Genomic DNA, 22501 nt, shown 5'->3' on the forward strand with positions numbered 1-22501 from the left:
ATGTGGGGGTGCCTGGTTGCTAGGGAATTCCCATATGTAATCAAGCTGGCTAGAAGCGGTAAATCATTCAGCTGCAGCGATGAAAACGAAATCTCCGAGAAGTCATAAATACTCGGAGACCACCCAAGCATGCTCTGGAAAACCAGAGCAAAGAGTACACTCGCTCATCACTAGAGATCACCATTGTTTGCACAAAGCAATAGTTAAAAATCACTCAACAGAATCATATGTGGACTTCTTTCATCACAGGTAGAGGAATGGAGAGCATATAGCACCAATGACAGATGTTCCTCGACATCTTCCCACAAGGACTCCTTATTGTGACCATGGTGATGTAGAGACAAGTGCCAATGACCAGACTCCTCCTTTTCCTTCTGTCCTTACCCCTCACCATGGAGCAGGTCTTTGGCTGCAGACTGCAAGGATGGGAGATGGATCCCTTTACTCAGCCTGGAGATGTTCTCATTGGGGGCCTCTTCCTGGTCTACTCTGGATATGACTTCTCACAGCCGAGCTTCCATGATTTGCCGCAACCTGTGTCTTGTAATGGGTAAGAGATTATATAGACTTATGGACTCAATCATCTGACTTCATTGAGCTTAGATCCTGGTCTATCAATTAGGTTGGGGCAATTACCTTGAACGTATTCGGTGCAAGAATTAGGAGGCTATCCCAGATTCAGTCAAAGCAAACATTATAAACTAACGAGCAAAAGGGTAACAGTGTTCTGAACTTTTGACTTTCAGGCTCCATATCTCATTATCCACTACTGCTTCGAACGTGACACCACCATCATTTTATAGACAATCATCTTGGCTATCTCATACATAAATGTGACTTGTGTCATGTCCCTGCATTGGTAATGTTTTGCTCCTAAAAATCTTAATTTTTATTTTTCTTAGTTTGTCAGTATTTTGTAAATCCACCTTTGTTTTCATTACTGCCTGAGTCCTTCTTTTTAGCGCTCCATCAGATTCAAACATGTGCCAACCGAAATCTGATCCCAGGGCTATTCTACATGTTGCCAAAGTTGGTACATACAGGTCAACTTACTTGGGTACATACAGTTTTTTCTTCCCCTCTACCCACAAGTGTTGGATTGGGTTGTGGTCTGGGGACTGTTCAGCACCTCTACTTGAACAATTTCTTCACAAATCTCAGCATATGCTTCAGGTCATTGTTCTGTTGGATCACTATGTCATTATTTTCATACCCATAATACTTGTGAGTACAAAGTAACTCGTCTTGTAGGATATTCACATATAGCCCAGAATTGAGACCATCATCGATTCTGGTCAAGAATCCAATGCCTTTGTTTGTGAAACAACCCCGTATCAGCAGGCTTCCTACATCAAACTTGACAGTTCCTTCAATTTCTCCGTGCGGTCCCTCCTTTTTCCCTTGTCTCTTCCAGACCCATTTGCACCCCTCAGAGCCTAATCTATTAACTTTTGACTCATTGCTCCAAATTATCCATTTCTAATCTTCTACTGTCTGCTTTCTGGACTTTTTTCAAACTCAAGGTGACGCTTCTTATGACGATATTGAACTTGAGGCTTAGTCTCCTTTTTTTGGACCAATATTCCAGACTTGTGTAATGTGCACCGCATGGTGTTGCATGGACATCTGTGATCTCAGTATTATGAAGCATACGAGCCTCCTCCACTGCTGTGTTTGTAGCTCCAGAACTGATAGACCTTGGGATGAGCCGACATTGATATTTTGCCTGGACGTCCTCCTCTTAGCTTTTGAAAGGATTGACAGGCTTCATTTCAAATTCTTCCATCTGTCATGGCACTCACATGATGCAATCTGGCAATTTTCTTGGCCGAGAGACCGCTATCAATGAGCTGGATGAGGCCGTTTCTCTTTTCTTGGGAAATCTTCATGGCGGCTCCTCTTTTTGAACAAGTGACCGTTTGCTTGGGAATCAAACTAATAACACACAAAGCTGTTAGGGAATGTGAGAACAGGTTGTGATTTATAGTTTACAGGAAGAAAAAGATGTTTCCACTACCAGGAGCAAAACAGGAACAATGCAGCGACATGACAAGAATCTGCATAACTGATCATATGCTAAATAGTTGCAAGTCACATTTATGTATGAGATAGTCAAGATGATAGTCAAGATGATGTAGTAGTCTCATGTAGAAGCAGTAGAAAATGGTAAGATATGGAGCCTGAAAGTCAAATGTTCAAAAAATTGTGACACTATTGCTCGTCAGAGTATTTAGTAATCAATAGATTCTGAACAATGAAGATCTAAAACTCTTGTTACCTCAATTTGTTTTAGTACTTTAGGCTATTACAGTGGTTCAAACTGGTCAAGTAGGATTGAACAACTTTCTGGGAATGTTCTAAAGATGGCCACACACATGGGACACTGCTACAGCCCTCCACTTTTCACAGATCATTTGTAGACTAATGACCATCAGATAAAAAACTCAAATGACTACTTTCCAGATGAAGACAGTTGGTTCTTTGTCAGCTAAAACAATTGTCTGTGTTAAGTTTCACCTTCAATCGTTTGGTTGAACTTTTTGCTTTTGATCAACTTTTGGCAAGTTCAAGGTGCCCTATCAATGTTTCATCATCTTCTATTCAGCTCATTGCTTATAGAATGGCAAGCTCTGTGCTCATCAAGTACTTTCTAATATGTTTTGTGTTCCGACCTATTGTAGAGATAAGACTTTGCTGTCACTGACTACAAACATATTGCTTATGGATGACTTCTCCTGCTCTGCTTGGCCCTCAAAGCGGTGTCTGCCCCTGTGTTTCCAATAACCAGTGTTCCTCAAAACAGAGCAGAACTAGACCAGTCATGTTAACATTAGAAATGGCAAAATGACTTCTGCCTGCTCAAAGTTGTTTGGAACCATATTGTTCCTGTTCACAGGCAGAAGAGATCTTAAAATTCATCTTGAGTAAATAAAAAAAAGCCTACAAATGCTCAGATAATTGTAGAAATCTTGTTAACAAGCAGCGGAGCTTCACAGTGAGACCTTCCTGGACATTGTATCAGTAGAGTCTATAGGTAATGACATCAATGACCTGATACTTCTCCTTTCTGGTGCATCTGAGGAACGCTGTTGGTTTCTACAAAGTTTAATTCTTATCTTGGTGCCATCCACAGGTTCCACATCCGATATTACAGGGACGTTCTTGGCTTCATCTTTGCGATCAATGAAATTAACAATTCTCCAGACTTTCTACCCAACATCTCGATTGGCTTCAGCCTTCTTCACTCTTGCATGTCTGAGCTTCGGGCCATCGGAGGAACAATGTCCCTTATGTCTGGTGCTAGAAATCCCATCCCCGGTTATGACTGTCACATGACCTCCATAATGGTTGGGATAATTGGAGACATGGCCTCAGCTCTGTCTCTTCCTGTAGCTCGGATATTGGGAGTTTACAAATACCCACAGGTACAACAATTGTTAATGTAAAGTCTTGTTGTTGCACTTTTGGACAGTTCCTTCACTTCTATCTTAATATTCTCCATTACTGAAGTGTTGACACTGCATATGCACAGATTAACCGCTTCACGCTGCAGCCCATTTTCGATTTTGCATTTCTGTTTTTTTGCTCCCCTGCTTCCCAGAGCCGATATGAGGGCTAGTTTTTTGTGGGACAAGGAACGAGTTGTACCTTTCTCCCGTATATCGTATACTGGAAACCGGGAAAAAATTCCAAGTGCGGTGAAATTGCAAAAAAGGTGCAATCCCACAACTGTTTTTTTCAATCAAGTTAACCAAATTCTAAAACTAACCTACCATTATGATTCTCCAGGTCATTACGTGTTCATAGACCCCAAACATGTCTAGGTTCTTTTTTATTTAACCCCTTCATGACCTTGGGATTTTCCTTTTTTCTGTGTTAGTTTTTCGCTCTCCCCTCCTTCCCAGGGCCATGACTTTATTTTTCCGTCAATATGGCCATGTGAGGGCTTATTTTTTTGCAAAACGAGTTGTACTTTTGAACGACATCATTGGTTTTACCATGTCGTGTACTAGAAAATGGGAAAAAAATTCCAAGTGCGGTGAAATTGCTTGTTTTTTGTTTGGCTTTTTTGCTAGGTTCACCAAATGCTAACACTAACCTGCCATTATGATTCTCCAGGTCAGTACGAGTTCATAGACACCTAACATGTCTAGGTTCTCTTATCTAAGTGGTGAAAAAAAATTCCAAACTTTGCTAACAAAAAAATTGCGCCATAACGTCTACATTTTTCGTGATCTGGGGTCGGGTGAGGGCTTATTTTTTGCGTGCCGAGCTGATGTTTTTATTGATACAACTTTTGTGCAGATACGTTCTTTTGATTGCCCGTTATTGCATTTTAATGCAATGTCGTGGCGACCAAAAAAAGGTAATTTGGGCATTTCAATTTTTTTTTCTCGTTACGCCATTTAGCGATCAGGTTAATGCTTTTTTTATTGATAGATCGGGCGATTCTGAACGTGGCGATACCAAATATGTGTAGGTTTGATTTTTTTATTGTTTTATTTTAAATGGGGCGAAAGGAGGGTGATTTAAACTTTTATATTTTTATTTTTTTTCACATTTTTTTAAACTTTTTTTTTTTTTTTTTTACTTTTGCCATGCTTCAATAGCCTGCATGGGAGGCTAGAAGCAGGCACAACTCGATCGGCCCAACTACATGGGAGCGATCATCAGATCGCTATGTAGCTGAATTCCTGCATTGCTATGAGCGCCGACCACAGGGTGGCGCTCATAGCAACCCAGCATCAGCATCCATAGAGGTCTCAAGGACCTCTATGGTTACTATCCTGATGCATCGCTGACCCCCAATCATGACGGGGGTCGGCGATGCGCTCATTTCCGGCCGCGGTAGTTAAATGCCGCTGTCTGCGTTTGACAGCGGCATTTAACTAGTTAATGGTGGCGGGTGAATCGCGATTCCACCCGTCACTATTGCGGGCACATGTCAGCTGTTCGAAACAGCTGACATTCCCGGCTTTGATGTGGGCTCATCGCCGGAGCCCGCATCAAAGCGGGGGTTCTGACCTCGGACGTACTATCCCGCCCGAGGTCAGAAAGGGGTTAAATGTTAAAAATGTAAATGTTAAAAAAAAAAAATTTGCATCATTTTTCAAGACCCGTAACGTCTCCATTTTTCATGTTGCCTGGTTGCGTTAGGGCTTATTTTTTGCGTGCCATGCTGTCATTTATAATTATACCATTTTGGTTCAGATAAGATCTTTTCATCGCCCTTCATTGCATTTTAATCCAATGTAGCGGCAACAAAAAAACCCACATAATTCTGGCGTTTTGACTTTTTTTTCGCTACATTTACTGATCGGATTCTTTTTATATCTTGATAGATTGGGCGATTCTGAATGCGGTGATACCAAATATGTGGGGTTTTTTCATTGTTTTATTTTGAATGGGGGTCGATTTGAGCTTTTATTTATTTTTTGTAATATTTTTAAAAACATTTTATTTTTGGCATGCTTCAATAGCCTCCATTGGAGACTAGAAGCTGTGATCTTCTGATCGCCTCTGCTACACACAGGTGATGATCAGATCGCCTGTGTGTAGCAGAAATGCTCATTTGCTATGAGCAAGGACTGCTAAGCGGCGCTCATAGCAATCCGGCAATGATAACCACAGGGGTATGTTGAAGACCCCACGTTGTCATGGCAACCCATTGGTGACCCGTGGTCATGTAACACGAGCGCCAATGGGCAGGATTACTTTCTGGTGCAATCACATTAAATGCCACTGTCAAGAGATTGAAAGCGGCATTTAACAGGTTAACATCTGTGGGTGGATCACGATTCCACCTGCGGCTGTTAGAGGCATATGTCAGCTGTTCAAATCAGCTGACATGTGCCAGGAAAGATGTGGAAGATGTGGGCTCAGTGCTGGAGCCCACATCAAAGGGAGAGACTCGACATGCGAAATACATGTACAACTCATGCCGTGAAGGGGTTAAAAAACTAAATCTGACCATGAGGGATAGTTATTTCTTTACATGACTTTCAGATACCAATTTTCCCCAACCACGCTTATTACTGAGTAGTAAGGTATAAAGGTTAGTATGGCCACCAGTTTTTTTTACTGTCACTTGGCCTTGAGCTTCTGCATAACTTCCAAGAGCCAACGCCAATCCACAAACAAGCTTTTACCCCGAGAACAGACACTTGGAGTCAAACGTTCAACTATTAACACAAAATAAGAAAATGTCACAAATATTGCTACAGGCGGATTCGCTCAAAACGGCAAACGGATTCGATTTTGTCAGAATTGGAAGCGCACAAAAATACTCCCCGACCCCAAAGCATAAGGGAGAGAGAAGGGCATAAAGCGTTATACTCAAATTTCCTAAAACCATAGCTCTCCCCTGACTCACTCAGATCTTCCAGCCCTGACTAGGCCCCACATGACGTGCAGCATACGCCAATGATTTTGCAGAAAAATTGAGGCTTATACAATGATGGAATATCTGAGTTGTGGAGGAAGTCTACTTTTATTATTTTTTAACTCCATACCAGGCCTGGAAAGAAATCAACAAAATGGATGGATGTCATTTTGCTGCTGGATTTGTGTTTATCAAATAAAAAAAATCAGATGCATATGAATCTGGAATTTTGTGGAAAATTATAACATTTAATTAATCATGAATTTGTTCTTCTAAAAACACAGACCTTTATGCTCGTCCATTGACCCATTATCTAAATGATCTTGTAGGGACGCATCAGTGCTGGGAAAAAGAAAATATGAGAAAAAAATACTAAGAAGTATTAGTAACCCCCTTGGCCAACTAGAGCGGTTTGTGAAGCATCTGGTTATGTATGGCTTGAATAACTCAAACCTACCACTCAATTGTAATCTTTCTTCCAGATCAGTCATGGAGCCTCCTTGTCAGCACTGAGTGATAAGGTGAACTTCCCGTCCTTCCTCCGCACGGTGCCCAGTAACATCTTTCAGAACATCGCTCTCTCCAAGCTTCTTGGTCGGTTTGGTTGGACATGGGTCGGGATGATAATTGTAGACAATGATGTTGGAGAGCAGGGTGGGAGAGTGATAAGAGCTGAGATAGAGAAAAGTGGAAGCTGTGTGGCTTTTGCAGAAAAGATCCACCTTAGCTACTCAAAAACACAAGTCCTAAGGGTGGTCGATGTGATACGCGAAAGCTCTGTAAACATCATCATCCTTCACAGTACCGAAGCTCACGTGAAGTCTCTCCTTGATGTCATGTATGACGAGGAAGTTACTGGGAAGATTTTCATTTCCTCAGCATCATTTACAATAACACCCGGGCTTTTCTCCAAAAAAGCATGGAAAGTCCTCAATGGGACCATTGGGTTAATGCCTAATACTAGGGCAATGCCAGGATTTGAGACATTTTTACAAAACTTGAATCCTTCTTTATATGACACACATCCATATATTAAGCCATTTTGGGAAACTGCTTTTAACTGCACATGGAGAAACGGAGAATTCATGAAAAATGTAACCAATTTTGGGTCTTGGGGACCAGTCTGTCCCTCGGATGAAGATCTTAAGGTGATGGTACCTTCTTTATTTGAGACATTTGACCTTAGCTACACTTACCATGCCTACTTGGCTGTATATGCCTATGCTCATGCGCTACGTACATTACTCCAAAGCTCATCAGGAGGAGTTTACCAGCCATGTGGTAATGTCAGCAATATCCGACCCTGGAAGGTAACATCTTAAATCCTGATCTGAAATCTTTGAGGAGTGATTTACATAACCAGAGTATAATCACAGATAAAAAGGAATGTAAAGGATAAGAACAAACAGTGCCATATGTCCATGGGTTGGGTCGTGCTATCATAGCTCAGCTCCCTGTGAATGAGGATATACCGCAATGCCAGACACAGTGGTGGCATCGTTTTTGTCATCATTTTACGTCCTGGCCTGCTTTAAGTCTTGGTGATTAAAGGAAGCTTATATGAATGGGATAAAATAACAAACAAATGCAACATAATATTAGTGTCCAAGAAATTATAGAGGAGCCTTGACTTGCATCAGTCCAAACTTTATTAAATCTCATGAGAATACTTTACAATGACTATGAACCTTAATCAACAATATGACCCTACTAACCCACACTAAAAAGACGAGATGACTGCTGACCTCACCCCCTTCTAATGACATTACTCGGATAAGCCCACTCGCTAATGAGGACTCTGCTGGCTCAATCTTTTAATATTAAGGTGACTCGGATCCACCCTTTAATGATAAAATGAGTATGTTATCTGAAAGGGAGAAGATACAGATTAGATATTAGGAGACACTTTTTGACAGTGAGGGTGACCATTGAGTGGAACAGGCGGTCACGAGAGGTGGCAAGTTCTTTCAATGGAAGTCTTAAAACAGAGGGTGGACAGACGCAGGGGGTTGGACACGACGATCCTGGAGGTCACTTCCAAATCTCATTTTATGAACTGCACCCTAATGATGAGATTAATCTTCGCACCCAAAGCTCTAATGATAGCTGCTGACCTTGCCCTCTAATGATGGCTGCTAGCCTTGCCCTCTAATGATGGCTACTGACCTTGCTCTCTAATGATGGCTGCTGACCTTGCTCTCTAATGATGGCTGCTGACCTTGCTATCTAATGATAAGCTGACTTCGATTCCAAGCTTTGATGACAAAATGATTTTGCTGAACCCATCCTCTAGCGAGATGTGCCCGTATACACAGAAAATCTGACAAGCCAGTTGCAGTAAACAGGAGATTCATTTTTTTCATCAAGCTTCTGTGAAAAATAAAAAAGGTCATTTTGGCTGTTTTCTCTTGAGATGGCACTCACAGTCAGACTATAAACTCTTAGGCTACTTTCACACTTGCATTTGGAGCCGCTGCGGAGGGCTGTGAACTTCCTCCGTGAAGCCCCGCCCTCTGCCGCTAGCTCCGCCTATTTCTGCATGCGGCCGGCATACCTATATTTAACATTAGGTAGCAGGTCGTGCCGCAGTATGCGGATGCTTCCGCATGCGTCGTTTTGACGATGCGGAAAAAAAAAATTGCTACGAGCTGCGTCCTACGCTGGTCTCCGCATCGTCAAAATGATGCATGCGGAAGCATCCGAATACTGCGGCAGGACCTGCGTACCTAATGTTAAATATAGGTACACAGGCCGCATGCCGGCCGCATGCAGAAATAGGCGGAGCTAGTGGCGGAGGGCGGGGCTTCATGGAGGAAGTCCACAGCCCTCCACAGCGGCTCCAAACGCAAGTGTGAAAGTAGCCTTAGAATACTTTAGCATCAAGTATGCAAGCAGCTATTTTTAGGCCAATACACATACATTGAGTATTTCAATTATTTTTTTTTCTGCAGAAAAAACCAGAGCATTGGCTGGAAAAAATGTTGGGTAAAACGTGCACTTTTGTGTGTGGGCTTTTTCTCTAATTCATTTCAGCAGGTGAAAAACAAAAACATTTAACATGCTGTAAATTTTAGAAAAACACTTTGGTCAAATCAGCAAGGAAAAAAATAAGCAGCATGAGCACAAGATTTCGGAAGTCTCCTTAACTTTGCTGGTAGTTTAATGCTGTGTTTTTCTGTGGCAAATACGTATGTCTAAACATGTCCTTACTGTCAGTGTACATGGAAGACAAATGGCCCCAGAAGAGGACTTGAATTCTAGCGCCACCTATTGGCTGTAGCAATACTGAAAGTCAGTATCAACCCTTTCAATTTGTCTTTCCACATTACTAATTAGAAGCTTAAAAAGAACCTCCATTTGTAGACACGCGTTTTAGGGTGTTTGCACCTCATCAGTGCAAACCAGGAAAGCTAATATGGCTAGGTGCACGCAGTGACATTTTTCTGCAGCTCTTATATTCAGAGGTGGATTGGAATATTAGCCAAGGTCAAGAACTATGATGTTTGAATCTAAGTGGGACTTTTCTGTCTGAAAACAGTCTCTGTATTTTTAATAAGTTTTCTTTTCTTCGATTTACAGGTTCTACGATCACTAAAGAAGATGCCGTTTCAGGCCCCATCTGGAGACCTTATCACTTTTGATAACAATGGCGACATTTCTGCTTCTTACGACATTGTGACCATTCAGATCCTGGGTGGACAGTTCCAGCTTGTGACCGTTGGGTCATTTACTCCCTCGGGTGCATCAGGTCATAGGATAGTCCTAAACAGCAGCCTTATTCTTTGGAATAAGTTCTCCCAGGTAAGACGTATGGACGAAAAACAATTTTTTGTGGTGTAGGATCTAGGAAATGTTCTTATTTTTACACTATATACTCATTTATGGACCCATATTCAGTTTCGGTAACTCGTTAGTGCAAGGGCCTCAAGCACTAATGCCAAGAAGAACAATATACAGATAATGCTGCTGCTATTGCTAAGATCTTGTGATGTAAGGAGGATGTTAATTTCGAGAAGCATGGAGGTCATTATTGTGCTACATTTGTGAGCCTATGTAGTAGATATGGGTCCCCCTTGGCCAGACATTGAATGTACAAGTAGCTTTCCTCCTACCATTAAAATTCAAGAGGTTCTATAACTATGATAGGATAAATGAGGCATATCACAGAGATCAATGAACCCTCAGAGGATACTTGTGACTAGAGCTGTGGAGCCGGTAAGCTAAACCTCCAGACTCAGACTCCTCAATTTCCCTGACTTCTGACTCCACCAATAAAATGGACACCGACTCCACGACTCAGACTTCGCAGCCTTGCTTGTGACACAGCTTTCTCTATATAGGTCCCGGTGTCTGCATGCAGTAGAAGCTGTGTCCCTGGGTCCAGGAGGGTCACCAGACTAGAACAACCTCCCTGCTGTTTTGACTGCATGTCATGTTCTGCTGGAGAAATTTCTAACAGCACAGGTAAAGCCCTGGAGACTGGACACAAGGCAGGGTACACTTTGTATTGTGCTACTTTATGGCTACGGTACAAGGACACAAAAAGCTGTTCACCAGTAAACTGCACAATTTACGAGACCTCAGAGCCAGAAATGCTTCAGCTTAGTGATGAGCAAACGTGCTTGGATGTCTGATCTGAGCATACTCGGATGCTGACCAAGGTTCTTTGGCTTGCTCGGAAAATATATTCGAGTCTCCGCGTCTGCATGTCTCTCGGCTGTCACCCCTGTATGTGTTACGGCTTTCTAACATTCGCGAGACATGCAGCTGCGGACACTCGAAAGTACTTTTTGAGCACACCGAATACACTCGGTTAGCACACGAGCACGCTCGCTCATCACTAATCTAGATACAATGGGCCAGGTCAGAAGGTCATACATCAAAATGCAAGTGAAAAATTACTTTACAAGTTGGATAAAAAAAAATCAATGCCGAGAAAGAAAAAGCCAATACATAATTTAATAAAAGCACGTCTTTATTAACACCAATAGACAAACCAGACATGATAAAAACATCTAAAACCACATGAAAAAAGTGCATCAATTCAACACCCCTGAGGCCACAATAGACGAGAAAACCATAGATTCTATGTACAAGTATGAATGATGTGTAAGATGAACATATACAATCTCCCGGTTACTCCGAACGTGCAACATGGTAAAGACAATATAGAGAATGAGCGTGAAAAATACAAAATCTCTAATTAGAAATATCACTATTCAAGTACAGTCCTGTAAACTGATGGGCGTCCACATGGAAAGTGCGAAAAATATGATGTACAATAGATGTAATAGGTGTTACCAAGATAGATATGCAAAGTATATGAGGTCAAGGGTGCATTACGACCATTGTAGGCAGCTAAAAAAAGAGAAAAGGGTGTGGGGTGTACATGCAGAAAAAAAACTCACGTATGGATATGGAACTTCCCCTGAGGAAGCCGTGTTATGGCGATACGCGTGGGACTTGTCATCACACCCGTCACCTCTGCCAACTATATATCATAGTACTTTTGTCCACTCCATGAGTTGAAGTTAGACCTATAATTGTCTGACAGTTCACCTCTTTAGGATTCTGTACACACACACTTACCGCCTCTGGGATTTTGCAGATGTTTCTACTTTATTAGTTTTTTCTGCATCTACACCCCGCAACCTTTTCTATATTTTTTGTTGAGCTGCCTACAATGGTCATAATACACCTTTGTATATCTATCTTGATAGCATACATTACATCTATCGCACATCATATTCCTTGCACTTTCCATGGGGGACGCCCATCGGTTTGAAGCACTGTGAACTTCATGAGGAATAGTGAAATTTATAATTATAGATTTAGTATTTTTCACGCTCATTCTCTATATTGTCTTTGCCATGTTGCATATTTGGAGTAAGATGAACATATTCATCTTACACATCATTCATACTCGTACATAGAATCTATGGTTTCCTCGTCTATTGTGGCCTCACGGGTGTTGAATTTATGCACGTTCGTCATGTGGCTTTCGGTGTTGTCATGTATGGTTTGCTTGTCTATTAGGGTTAATAAAGACATGCTTTTATTCTTAAACGAGGTGTGTGCATCATTCAGGATCGGCTTTTTCACTCTTGGCGTTGTCGTTTCCATACGTGATGTAGCACCCTTTTGTTTGTTTCATCATTTAGGCTCATGTTTTTGTGCACCCTGCCCTACCTTATATACAGTTATATGAAAAGGTTTGGGCACCCCTATTAATCTTAAGCTTAATGTTTTATAAAAATTGTTTTTTTTAGCAACAGCTATTCCAGTTTCATATACCTAATAACTGTTGGACACAGTAATGTTTCTGCCTTGAAATGAGGTTTATTGTACTAACAGAAAATGTGCAATCTGCATTCAAACAAAATGTGACAGGTGCATTCCTCTTTACAAAACAATTCCAGTTCAGTTAAGTTTGATGGTCACCGAGCATGGACAGCCCTCTTCAAACGATCCCACAGATGTTCAATGATATTCAGGTCTGGGGACTGGGATGGCCATTCCAGAACAGTGTAATTGTTCCTCTGCATGAATGCCTGAGTAGATTTGGAGCGGTGTTTTGGATAATTGTCTTCCTGAAAGATCCATCCACTGCGTAACTTCAACTTTGTCACTGATTCATGAACATTATTGTCAAGAATCTGCTGATATTGAGAGGAATCCATGCGTCCCTCAACTTTAACAAGATTCCCGGTGCCGGCATTGGCCACCCAGCCCCAAAGCATGATGGAACCTCCACCAAATTTTACTGTGGGTAGCAAGTGTTTTTCTTGGAATGCTGTGTTTTTTGGCCGCCATGCATAACGCCTTTTTGTATGACCAAACAACTCAACCTTGGTTTCATCAGTCCACAGGACCTTCTTCCAAAAAGAAATTGGCTTCTCCAAATGTGCTTTTGCATACCTCAGCCGACTCTGTTTGTGGCGTGCTTGCAGAAACGGCTTCTTTCGCATCACTCTCCCATACAGCTTTGTTGTGAACTCTATTTTTGGGCTCCCTCTAGTGGTCACAAGCGGTACTGTGTAGTGTTGTCTTTCTGCAGGTTGGCTGCATCAGCTGGTTCGTTATCCTTGGTTGGTTTCCTATTTAGCTCACCTGGATACTCCGTTCCTTGCCTGCTATCAATGTATTCAGTGCTCTTCAGATTCCTTGTGACTACCTTGCTCCCAGTCTCTCCAAGACAAGCTAAGTTCTTGTTTGTTCATTTTCTGTTTATCAGCGTTCATCATGTTTTTGTCCAGCTTGCTAAAATGTGATCTCTTTGCTTGCTGGTTGCTCTAGGGGACTGAGTTTCTCCCCCCACACCGTTAGTTGGTGCGGGGGTTCTTGAAATCTCAGTGTGGATATTTTGTAAGGGTTTTTTTACTGACCGCATAGATCCCTTTTCTATTTTCTGCTATCTAGTATTAGTGGGCCTCATTTGCTGAATCTGCTTTCACCCCTGTGTATGTGCCTTCCTCTTACCTAACCATTATTATTTGTTGGGGGCTTCTATATCTTTGGGGATTATTTCTCTGGAGGCAAGAGAGGTCTTTCTTTCTCTCTAGGGGTAGTTAGTTCCTCAGGCTGGCTCGAGACGTCTAGAATTTTAGGCACGTTCACCGGCTACCTCTAGTGTGTTTGGATAGGTTCAGATTTGCGGTCAGTCCAGTTTACCACCTCCCTAGAGCTTGTCCTATGTTTCGCTACTTAGTTGGAGTAATTTGTGATCCTCAACCACTAAGGATCATAGCAGTATAGCAGGCCAAAAAGTGTTTAATGCATCGCAGAAGTTGGATAAAAAGAAGACCTGGGTACATTTTTTGTTCCCCCTCCCGCTTTTCCTTGCTGCAGTCTGTCTAGCTTCTTTCATCCCCTTGAACTCTGAGTGGTTTTGAGCTCAGCTGCAGACATGAATATTCAGACTCTGACTTCTAGTGTGGATCATCTTACTGCACGGGTGCAAAGTATTCAGGATTTTGTTATTCATAGCCCTATGTCAGAACCAAAGATACCCATTCCTGAGTTGTTTTCTGGAGATAGATCTAGGTTTCAGTATTTTAAGAATAATTGTAAATTATTTCTATCTCTGAGACCTCGTTCCTCTGGTGAGTCCGCTCGGCAAGTTAAAATTGTTATCTCCTTGTTGCGTGGCGAACCTCAGGATTGGGCTTTCTCTCTGGCGCCAGTAGATCCTGCATTGCTTAATGTGGATGCGTTTTTTCTGGCTCTTGGACTGCTTTATGAGGAGCCTAATCTTGAGAATCAGGCAGAAAAAGCGTTGCTGGCCCTCTCTCAAGGGCAGGATGAAGCAGAGGTGTATTGTCAAAAATTTCGGAAATGGTCAGTGCTTACTCAATGGAATGACTGTGCCCTGGCTGCAAATTTCAGAGAAGGTCTTTCTGAAGCCATTAAGAATGTTATGGTGGGGTTTCCCACCCCTACAAGTCTGAGTGATTCTATGGCTTTAGCCATTCAGGTTGATCGGCGTTTGCGGGAGCGCAAATCTGCTCATCCTTTGGCGGTATTTTCTGAACAGTTACCTGAGTCTATGCAATGTGATCGAACTCTGACCAGAATTGAGCGACAAAGTCATAGACGTCAAAATGGGTTGTGCTTTTACTGTGGTGATTCTACTCATGTTATCTCAGCATGCTCTAAATGCTTAAAAAAGGTCGCTAAACCTGTCACCATTGGTACTATACAGCCTAAATTTATTTTGTCTGTTACTTTGATTTGTTCTTTGTCGTCCTACTCGGTTATGGCCTTTGTGGATTCGGGTGCTGCCCTGAATCTGATGGATTTGTCATTTGCCAGGCGCTGTGGTTTTGTCCTGGAGCCTTTGGAATTTCCTATTCCTCTGAGGGGAATTGATGCTACGCCATTGGCTGAGAATAAGCCTCAGTATTGGACGCAAATGACCATGTGCATGACTCCCGTACATCAGGAGGTGATTCGCTTTCTTGTTCTGCATAACTTGCATGATGTTGTCGTTTTGGGTCTGCCATGGCTGCAGGTTCATAATCCAGTTTTAGATTGGAAAGCTATGTCTGTGTCAAATTGGGGTTGTCAGGGAATTCATGGCGATACTCCGTTGGTGTCTATTGCTTCTTCCACTCCTTCTGAGGTCCCTGAGTTTTTGTCTGACTACCAGGATGTATTTGATGAGCCCAGGTCCAGTGCCCTGCCCCCTCATAGGGATTGTGACTGTGCTATAAATTTAATTCCTGGTAGTAAATTCCCTAAGGGACGACTTTTTAATTTGTCTATACCAGAGCATGCCGCGATGCGGAGTTATATAAAGGAGTCTTTGGAGAAGGGACATATTCGCCCATCCTCTTCCCCTCTTGGTGCAGGATTTTTTTTTGTGGCCAAGAAGGATGGTTCTTTGAGACCTTGTATAGATTATCGTCTTCTGAATAAAATCACAGTCAAATTTCAGTATCCTTTGCCACTATTGTCTGATTTGTTTGCTCAGATTAAGGGTGCCAGTTGGTTCACCAAGATAGATCTCCGTGGTGCGTATAACCTTGTGCGCATTAAGCAGGGAGATGAATGGAAAACAGCATTTAATACGCCCGAAGGCCATTTTGAGTACTTGGTGATGCCTTTTGGACTCTCTAATGCTCCTTCTGTGTTTCAGTCCTTCATGCATGACATCTTCTGAGAATATCTGGATAAATTTATGATTGTTTATCTGGATGACATTTTGGTCTTTTCTGATGATTGAGAGTCCCATGTGAAGCAGGTCAGGATGGTGTTTCAGGTCCTGCGTGCTAATGCTTTATTTGTGAAGGGCTTAAAATGCCTCTTCGGAGTACAGAAGGTCTCCTTTTTGGGGTTTATTTTTTCTCCTTCTACTGTGAAGATGGACCCAGTCAAGGTCCAGGCTATTCATGACTGGACTCAGCCCACGTCTGTTAAGAGTCTTCAGAAGTTCTTGGGTTTTGCTAATTTTTACCGTCGTTTCATCGATAATTTTTCTAGCGTGGTTAAACCTTTGACGGATTTGACCAAGAAGGGTTCTGATGTGACTAATTGGTCTTCTGCGGCCGTGGAGGCCTTTCGGGAGCTGAAGCACCGGTTTTCTTCAGCTCCAGTCTTATGTCAGCCAGATGTCTCTCTCCCCTTCCAGGTCGATGTTGATGCTTCTGAGATTGGAGCAGGGGCTGTTTTGTCGCAGAGAAGCTCTGATGGCTCTGTGATGAAGCCATGTGCTTTCTTTTCAAGAAAATTTTCGCCTGCCGAGCGGAATTATGATGTTGGTAATCGGGAGTTGTTGGCTATGAAGTGGGCATTTGAGGAGTGGCGACATTGGCTCGAAGGAGCTAAACATCGTGTGGTGGTCCTGACTGATCACAAAAATCTGATTTACCTCGAATCTGCTAAGCGCCTGAATCCTAGACAGGCTCGTTGGTCATTGTTTTTCTCCCGTTTCAACTTCGTGGTCTCATACCTGCCTGGTTCGAAGAACGTGAAAGCTGATGCACTTTCTAGGAGTTTTGTGCCTGACTCTCCGGGAGTTTCTGAGCCAGCTGGTATTCTCAGAGAGTGATTTTGTCTGCCATTTCCCCAGATTTGCGACGAGTGCTGCAGAAATTTCAGGCGGATAGACCTGACCGTTGTCCACCAGAGAGACTGTTTGTCCCGGATAGATGGACCAGCAGAGTTATTTCCGAGGTTCATTCTTCGGTGTTATCGGGTCACCCTGGGATTTTTGGTACCAGAGATTTGGTGGCTAGGTCCTTCTGGTGGCCTTCCTTGTCGCGGGATGTGCGTTCCTTTGTGCAGTCTTGTGGGATTTGTGCTCGGGCTAAGCCTTGCTGTTCTCGTGCCAGTGGTTTGCTTTTGCCTTTGCCTGTCCCGAAAAGGCCTTGGATGCACATTTCCATGGACTTTATTTCGGATCTTCCAGTATCTCAGAAAATGTCTGTCATCTGGGTGGTATGTGATCGTTTTTCCAAGATGGTCCATTTAGTGCCCTTGCCCAAGTTGCCTTCCTCCTCCGATTTGGTTCCTCTATTTTTTCAGAATTTGGTTCGCTTGCACGGCATTCCTGAAAATATTGTGTCTGATAGAGGATCCCAGTTTGTGTCCAGGTTTTGGCGAACTTTTTGTGCTAAGATGGGCATTGATTTGTCTTTTTCGTCGGCCTTCCATCCTCAGACTATTGGCCAAACCGAGCGAACTAATCAGACGTTGGAAACTTATTTGAGATGTTTTGTTTCTGCTGATCAGGATGATTGGGTGACTTTTTTGCCATTGGCCGAGTTTGCCCTTAATAATCGGGCTAGTTCTGCTACCTTGGTTTCGCCTTTTTTCTGCAATTCTGGTTTCCATCCTTGTTTTTCCTCGGGTCAGGTTGAGTCTTCTGACTGTCTTGGGGTGGATTCTGTGGTGGATAGGTTGCAGCAGATTTGGAACCATGTGGTGGACAATCTGAAGTTGTCACAGGAGAAGGCTCAGCGCTTTGCCAACCGCCGCCGCGGTGTGGGTCCCCGACTTCGTGTTGGGGATTTGGTGTGGCTGTCTTCTCGGTATGTTCCTATGAAGGTCTCCTCTCCTAAATTCAAGCCTCGCTTCATTGGTCCTTATAAGATCTTGGAAATCCTTAACCCGGTGTCTTTTCGTTTGGATCCCCCAGCATCGTTTGCCATTCATAATGTGTTCCATAGGTCTTTGTTGCGGAGGTATGTGGTACCTGTGGTTCCTTCTGTTGAGCCTCCTGCTCCGGTGCTGGTCGAGGGCGAATTGGAGTACGTGGTGGAGAAGATTTTGGATTCTCGTATCTCTAGACGGAGGCTTCAGTATTTAGTTAAGTGGAAGGGCTATGGTCAGGAGGATAATTCCTGGGTTGTCGCCTCTGATGTTCATGTGGCCGATTTGCATACACCTGGCTATGAAGTTCAAAGCTCAATGAGGATACAAAACCAAAAAAAGTGCTTTAGTAAGTCAGTAAAAAGTAGGTAGGAGTATTTAAAACAAGAAAATGATAAGGGTGCCCATACTTATGCACCTGTCAAATTTTGTTTGAATGCAGATTGCACATTTTCTGTTAGTACAATAAACCTAATTTCAAGGCAGAAACATTACTGTGTCCAACAGTTATTAGATATATGAAACTGAAATAGCTGTTGCAAAAAAAAAACAATTTTTATAAAACATTAACTTAAGATTAATAGGGGTGCCCAAACTTTGTCATATAACTGTACAACGAATAAGAACTAGATGTAAAATAACTACATCCTAATTAGCTCCGATGTCCTTCAAGTGCAAAACTATTGTATTATAACATGAACTTCCTTGGTTAGATGCAGTTGAATGCTTCAGATGTCCCCAAGACCAGTGGTCGAATGAAGAACGAAACAGATGTGTTCCAAAAATCATAGAATTTCTGTCTCATCAAGAGCCTCTTGGACGTATTGTGATGTCAATGGCCATGGTCACATTGTTTTCATTTATGGGCTTGTCCATTTTACTAACTTTCATTAGATTGAAAAACACTCCAATGATCAAAGCCACCAACCGGGAGCTCAGCTACATCTTGTTGATGTCTCTCATTCTCTGCTTCCTCTGCTGCTTGGTCTTCATAGGCCAACCAACTAAGGTCACCTGCCTCCTGAGACAAATGTTCTTTATGGTCGTCTTCTCCATCAGCATCTCCTCAGTCCTGGCGAAGACCATCATGGTGATCTTGGCATTTAAAGCCACCAGACTTAACAGTCCTCTGAGGAAATGGTTAGGACCCATAATCCAACATCATGTTGTAGGCCTTTGCTCTGGGTTGCAGGTCGTAACTTGCTCTATTTGGCTTTACAAGTCTCCTCCTTTCCCTTCACTGAACACTCAGATAGAAAATCATAAGATAATATTTGAGTGTAATGAAGGACATAAGTTATTCTTCTACATGACATTGGGGTTTATGGCTTTCTTGGCCATGATAAGTTTTTTTGTAGCTTTTATGGCAAGGAACCTTCCAGGAACCTACAATGAGGCCAAACTGATCACTTTTAGCATGTTGGTCTTCTGCTGTGTCTGGATCTTGTTCATCCCGGCATACCTGAGCACCAGTGGTAAGTATACTGTAGCAGTGCAGGTATTTGCCATCTTGGCTTCCAGTGCTGGACTTCTGAGTTGCATCTTCCTCCCCAAATGTTATATCATACTTTTGAGGCCGGACATGAACAGACGAGAGATACGTGGACACAAGTAACAAATTTTGGACTTGTGATTAGTAAACATGGATATTTGCCTCACTCTTTTGGCTTGATATTTCAATTTCACAAAGTGAACTTCAGAATTAATGGTGTCATATTTTGATAAAGTCAGTCACGTGTCCAAAACTACAGTTCAAGGAACCTGAACCTCCAGAATAATATGAGGCTTCTTTCAGTTCTGATAATTCCCCACAGTCGTTATCTTGAAAAAACATATAAAGACTGCTCCACTGTCAACATCATCGATTCCAAAATGGTTGGCAAGTCAGTGTGTTGCCTCTGGAAATCTCAGCATTGTTGTCTGGAGATTTACTAAGTCCTCGTGTTCTACTCTTAGATCAGGGGTCTGAAGATGAAGAGACCCTACCAAATAGGATGGTGCAGCTATAACACGAGTTGTGGGAGGAAACAAACTATGGATGATAAGCAAAATGTATGATAGAAATAAACCATGTGATCTTCTGCAGTAATAATGTTATAACTGACCTATGGAGCGCCAGAAGAAGGATCTGAAAAGTAGACCTGCCTCTAATGAAAGTCCTCAGATTACCTACGCTGATGGCCTCACGTGTTTCACTCTGCCTTATGCAGAATGCTTGGGAGTTATAGTGGAAGGAGCAGGTGCTCAGCAGCACGTAGTATTTCAGGACAGGGATGTGTGTTACTCTAAGGCAGTGTTCCCCAACTCCAGTCCTCAAGAGCCACCAACAGGTCGTGTTTTCAGGATTTCCTTAGTATGGCCCACGTGATGGAATTGTTGCCTGTCCAGATGATGGAATTCTCACTTGGGCAATACTAAGGAAATCCTGAAAACATGACCCGTTGGTGGCTCTTGAGGACTGAACTTACTTAGGGAACACTGCTCTAAGGTGTGCTCAGGAACATAATAAGGCTGTGATGAAGAAAGCTACAAGGTAAGAATGTGACCAGTAATTGTTTAATGGTGTACAATAATGTAACACACGTTAGCGACCCCCGACATCCCCAAAGATGCTTGTCTTGTCTTTTCTACATCATAATCTGTGCTGAAGTGCAGAAGTCCTGGAATGTGGAGGAAATAATACACTCAGCCTCAACACGGGGATCACATACTTTATCAAATCATGCCCCCAAAGGATGAAATTTGTATGGGGAAGGGGGGCAGTGGATTCATTTTTCTCCATAATGGTAGAAAGGGGATTATACAGGCAAAGATCGTCCTCCCCATGAAGTATAGCAGACGTGGGTAGTTACAGGATGTGCAGATAACACTTAGCAAATCTGCTGGTAGAGCGCCTAGGTCCCGGGGGCACAGCCTGAAACATCGAACAAGCTTTGCCACCATGTGTGACCCAACACTATCCGGTCCTCGTCCGCCAGTCTGTCATTAACTTGTATTTTCTCTGTCAGAGACTACAGGAGCGCAGATGACAGCACAGATGGGTAGCTACCAGCTGTGCAATGTGGGATCCCAGTATCAGCAGAAGAGGGCACTCTGCTGATACTGAGAGGAATCCATGCGTCCCTCAACTTTAACAAGATTCCCGGTGCCGGCATTGGCCACACAGCCCCAAAGCATGATGGAACCTCCACCAAATTTTACTGTGGGTAGCAAGTGTTTTTCTTGGAATGCTGTGTTTTTTGGCCGCCATGCATAACGCCTTTTTGTATGACCAAACAACTCAATCTTGGTTTCATCAGTCTACAGGACCTTTTTCCAAAAAGAAATTGGCTTCTCCAAATGTGCTTTTGCATACCTCAGCCGACTCTGTTTGTGGCGTGCTTGCAGAAACGGCTTCTTTCGCATCACTCTCCCATACAGCTTCTCCTTGTGCAAAGTGCGTTGTATAGTAGTGTTGAGCATTCCGATACCGCAAGTATCGGGTATCGGCCGATACTTGCGGGTATCGGAATTCCGATACCGAGATCCGATACTTTTGTGGTATCTGGTATCGAAACAACATTAATGTGTAAAATAAAGAATTAAAATAAAAAATAGGGATATACTCACCTCTCCGACGCAGCCTGCACCTTACCGAGGGAACCGGCAGCCTTCTTTGCTTAAAATGCGCGCGTTTACTGCCTTCCGTGACCTCACGGCTTGTGATTGGTCGCGTGCCGCCCATGTGGCCGCGACGCGACCAATCACAGCAAGCCGTGACGTAATTTTCAGGTCCTGAATGCCTAATTCTAGGCATTCAGGATTTTAAAATTACGTTACGGCTTGTGATTGGTCGCGTCGCGGTCACATGGGCGACGCAACCAGTCACAAGCCGTGACGTCACGGGAGGCAGGAAACGCGCGCATTTTAAAATTACGTCACGGCTTGTGATTGGTTGCGTGCCGCCCATGTGACCGCGACGCGACCAATCACAGCAAGCCGTGACGTAATTTCAGGTCCTGAATGCCTAATTCTGCATTCAGGACCTGAAAATTACGTCACGGCTTGCTGTGATTGGTCACGTCGCGGTCACATGGGCGGCACGCAACCAATCACAAGCCGTGACGTAATTTTAAAATGCGCGCGTTTCCTGCCTCCCGTGACGTCACGGCTTGTGATTGGTCGCGGCCACATGGGCGGCACGCGACCAATCACAAGCCGTGACGTCACGGAAGGCAGTAAACGCGCGCATTTTAAGCAAAGAACGCTGCCGGTTCCCTCGGTGAGGTCCAGGCTGCGTCGGAGAGGTGAGTATAGCAATATTTTTTATTTTAATTCTATATTTTACACATTAATATAGATCCCAGGGCCTGAAGGAGAGTTTCCTCTCCTTCAGACCCTGGGAACCATCAGGGATACCGTCCGATACTTGAGTCCCATTGACTTGTATTGGTATCGGGTATCGGTATCGGATTAGATCCGATACTTTGCCGGTATCGGCCGATACTTTCCGATACCGATACTTTCAAGTATCAGACGGTATCGCTC

At 43.1% G+C, this 22501-nt stretch overlaps 1 protein-coding gene across 1 annotated transcript; it reads left to right on the forward strand.

The window, feature by feature from the left end:
* Positions 1–243: 243 nt before the first annotated feature.
* Positions 244–20286, forward strand: LOC143808829 (extracellular calcium-sensing receptor-like). Its single transcript, XM_077291923.1, has 6 exons — positions 244–550; positions 3134–3425; positions 6865–7692; positions 9962–10183; positions 10723–10846; positions 18688–20286. Exons 1-6 carry the CDS (start codon positions 351–353, stop codon positions 19587–19589), a joined length of 2568 nt encoding a protein of 855 aa, XP_077148038.1. The 5' UTR covers positions 244–350; the 3' UTR covers positions 19590–20286.
* Positions 20287–22501: the final 2215 nt, after the last annotated feature.

Source organism: Ranitomeya variabilis, chromosome 2 (assembly GCF_051348905.1).
Source record: "Ranitomeya variabilis isolate aRanVar5 chromosome 2, aRanVar5.hap1, whole genome shotgun sequence".
NCBI lineage: Eukaryota > Metazoa > Chordata > Amphibia > Anura > Dendrobatidae > Ranitomeya > Ranitomeya variabilis.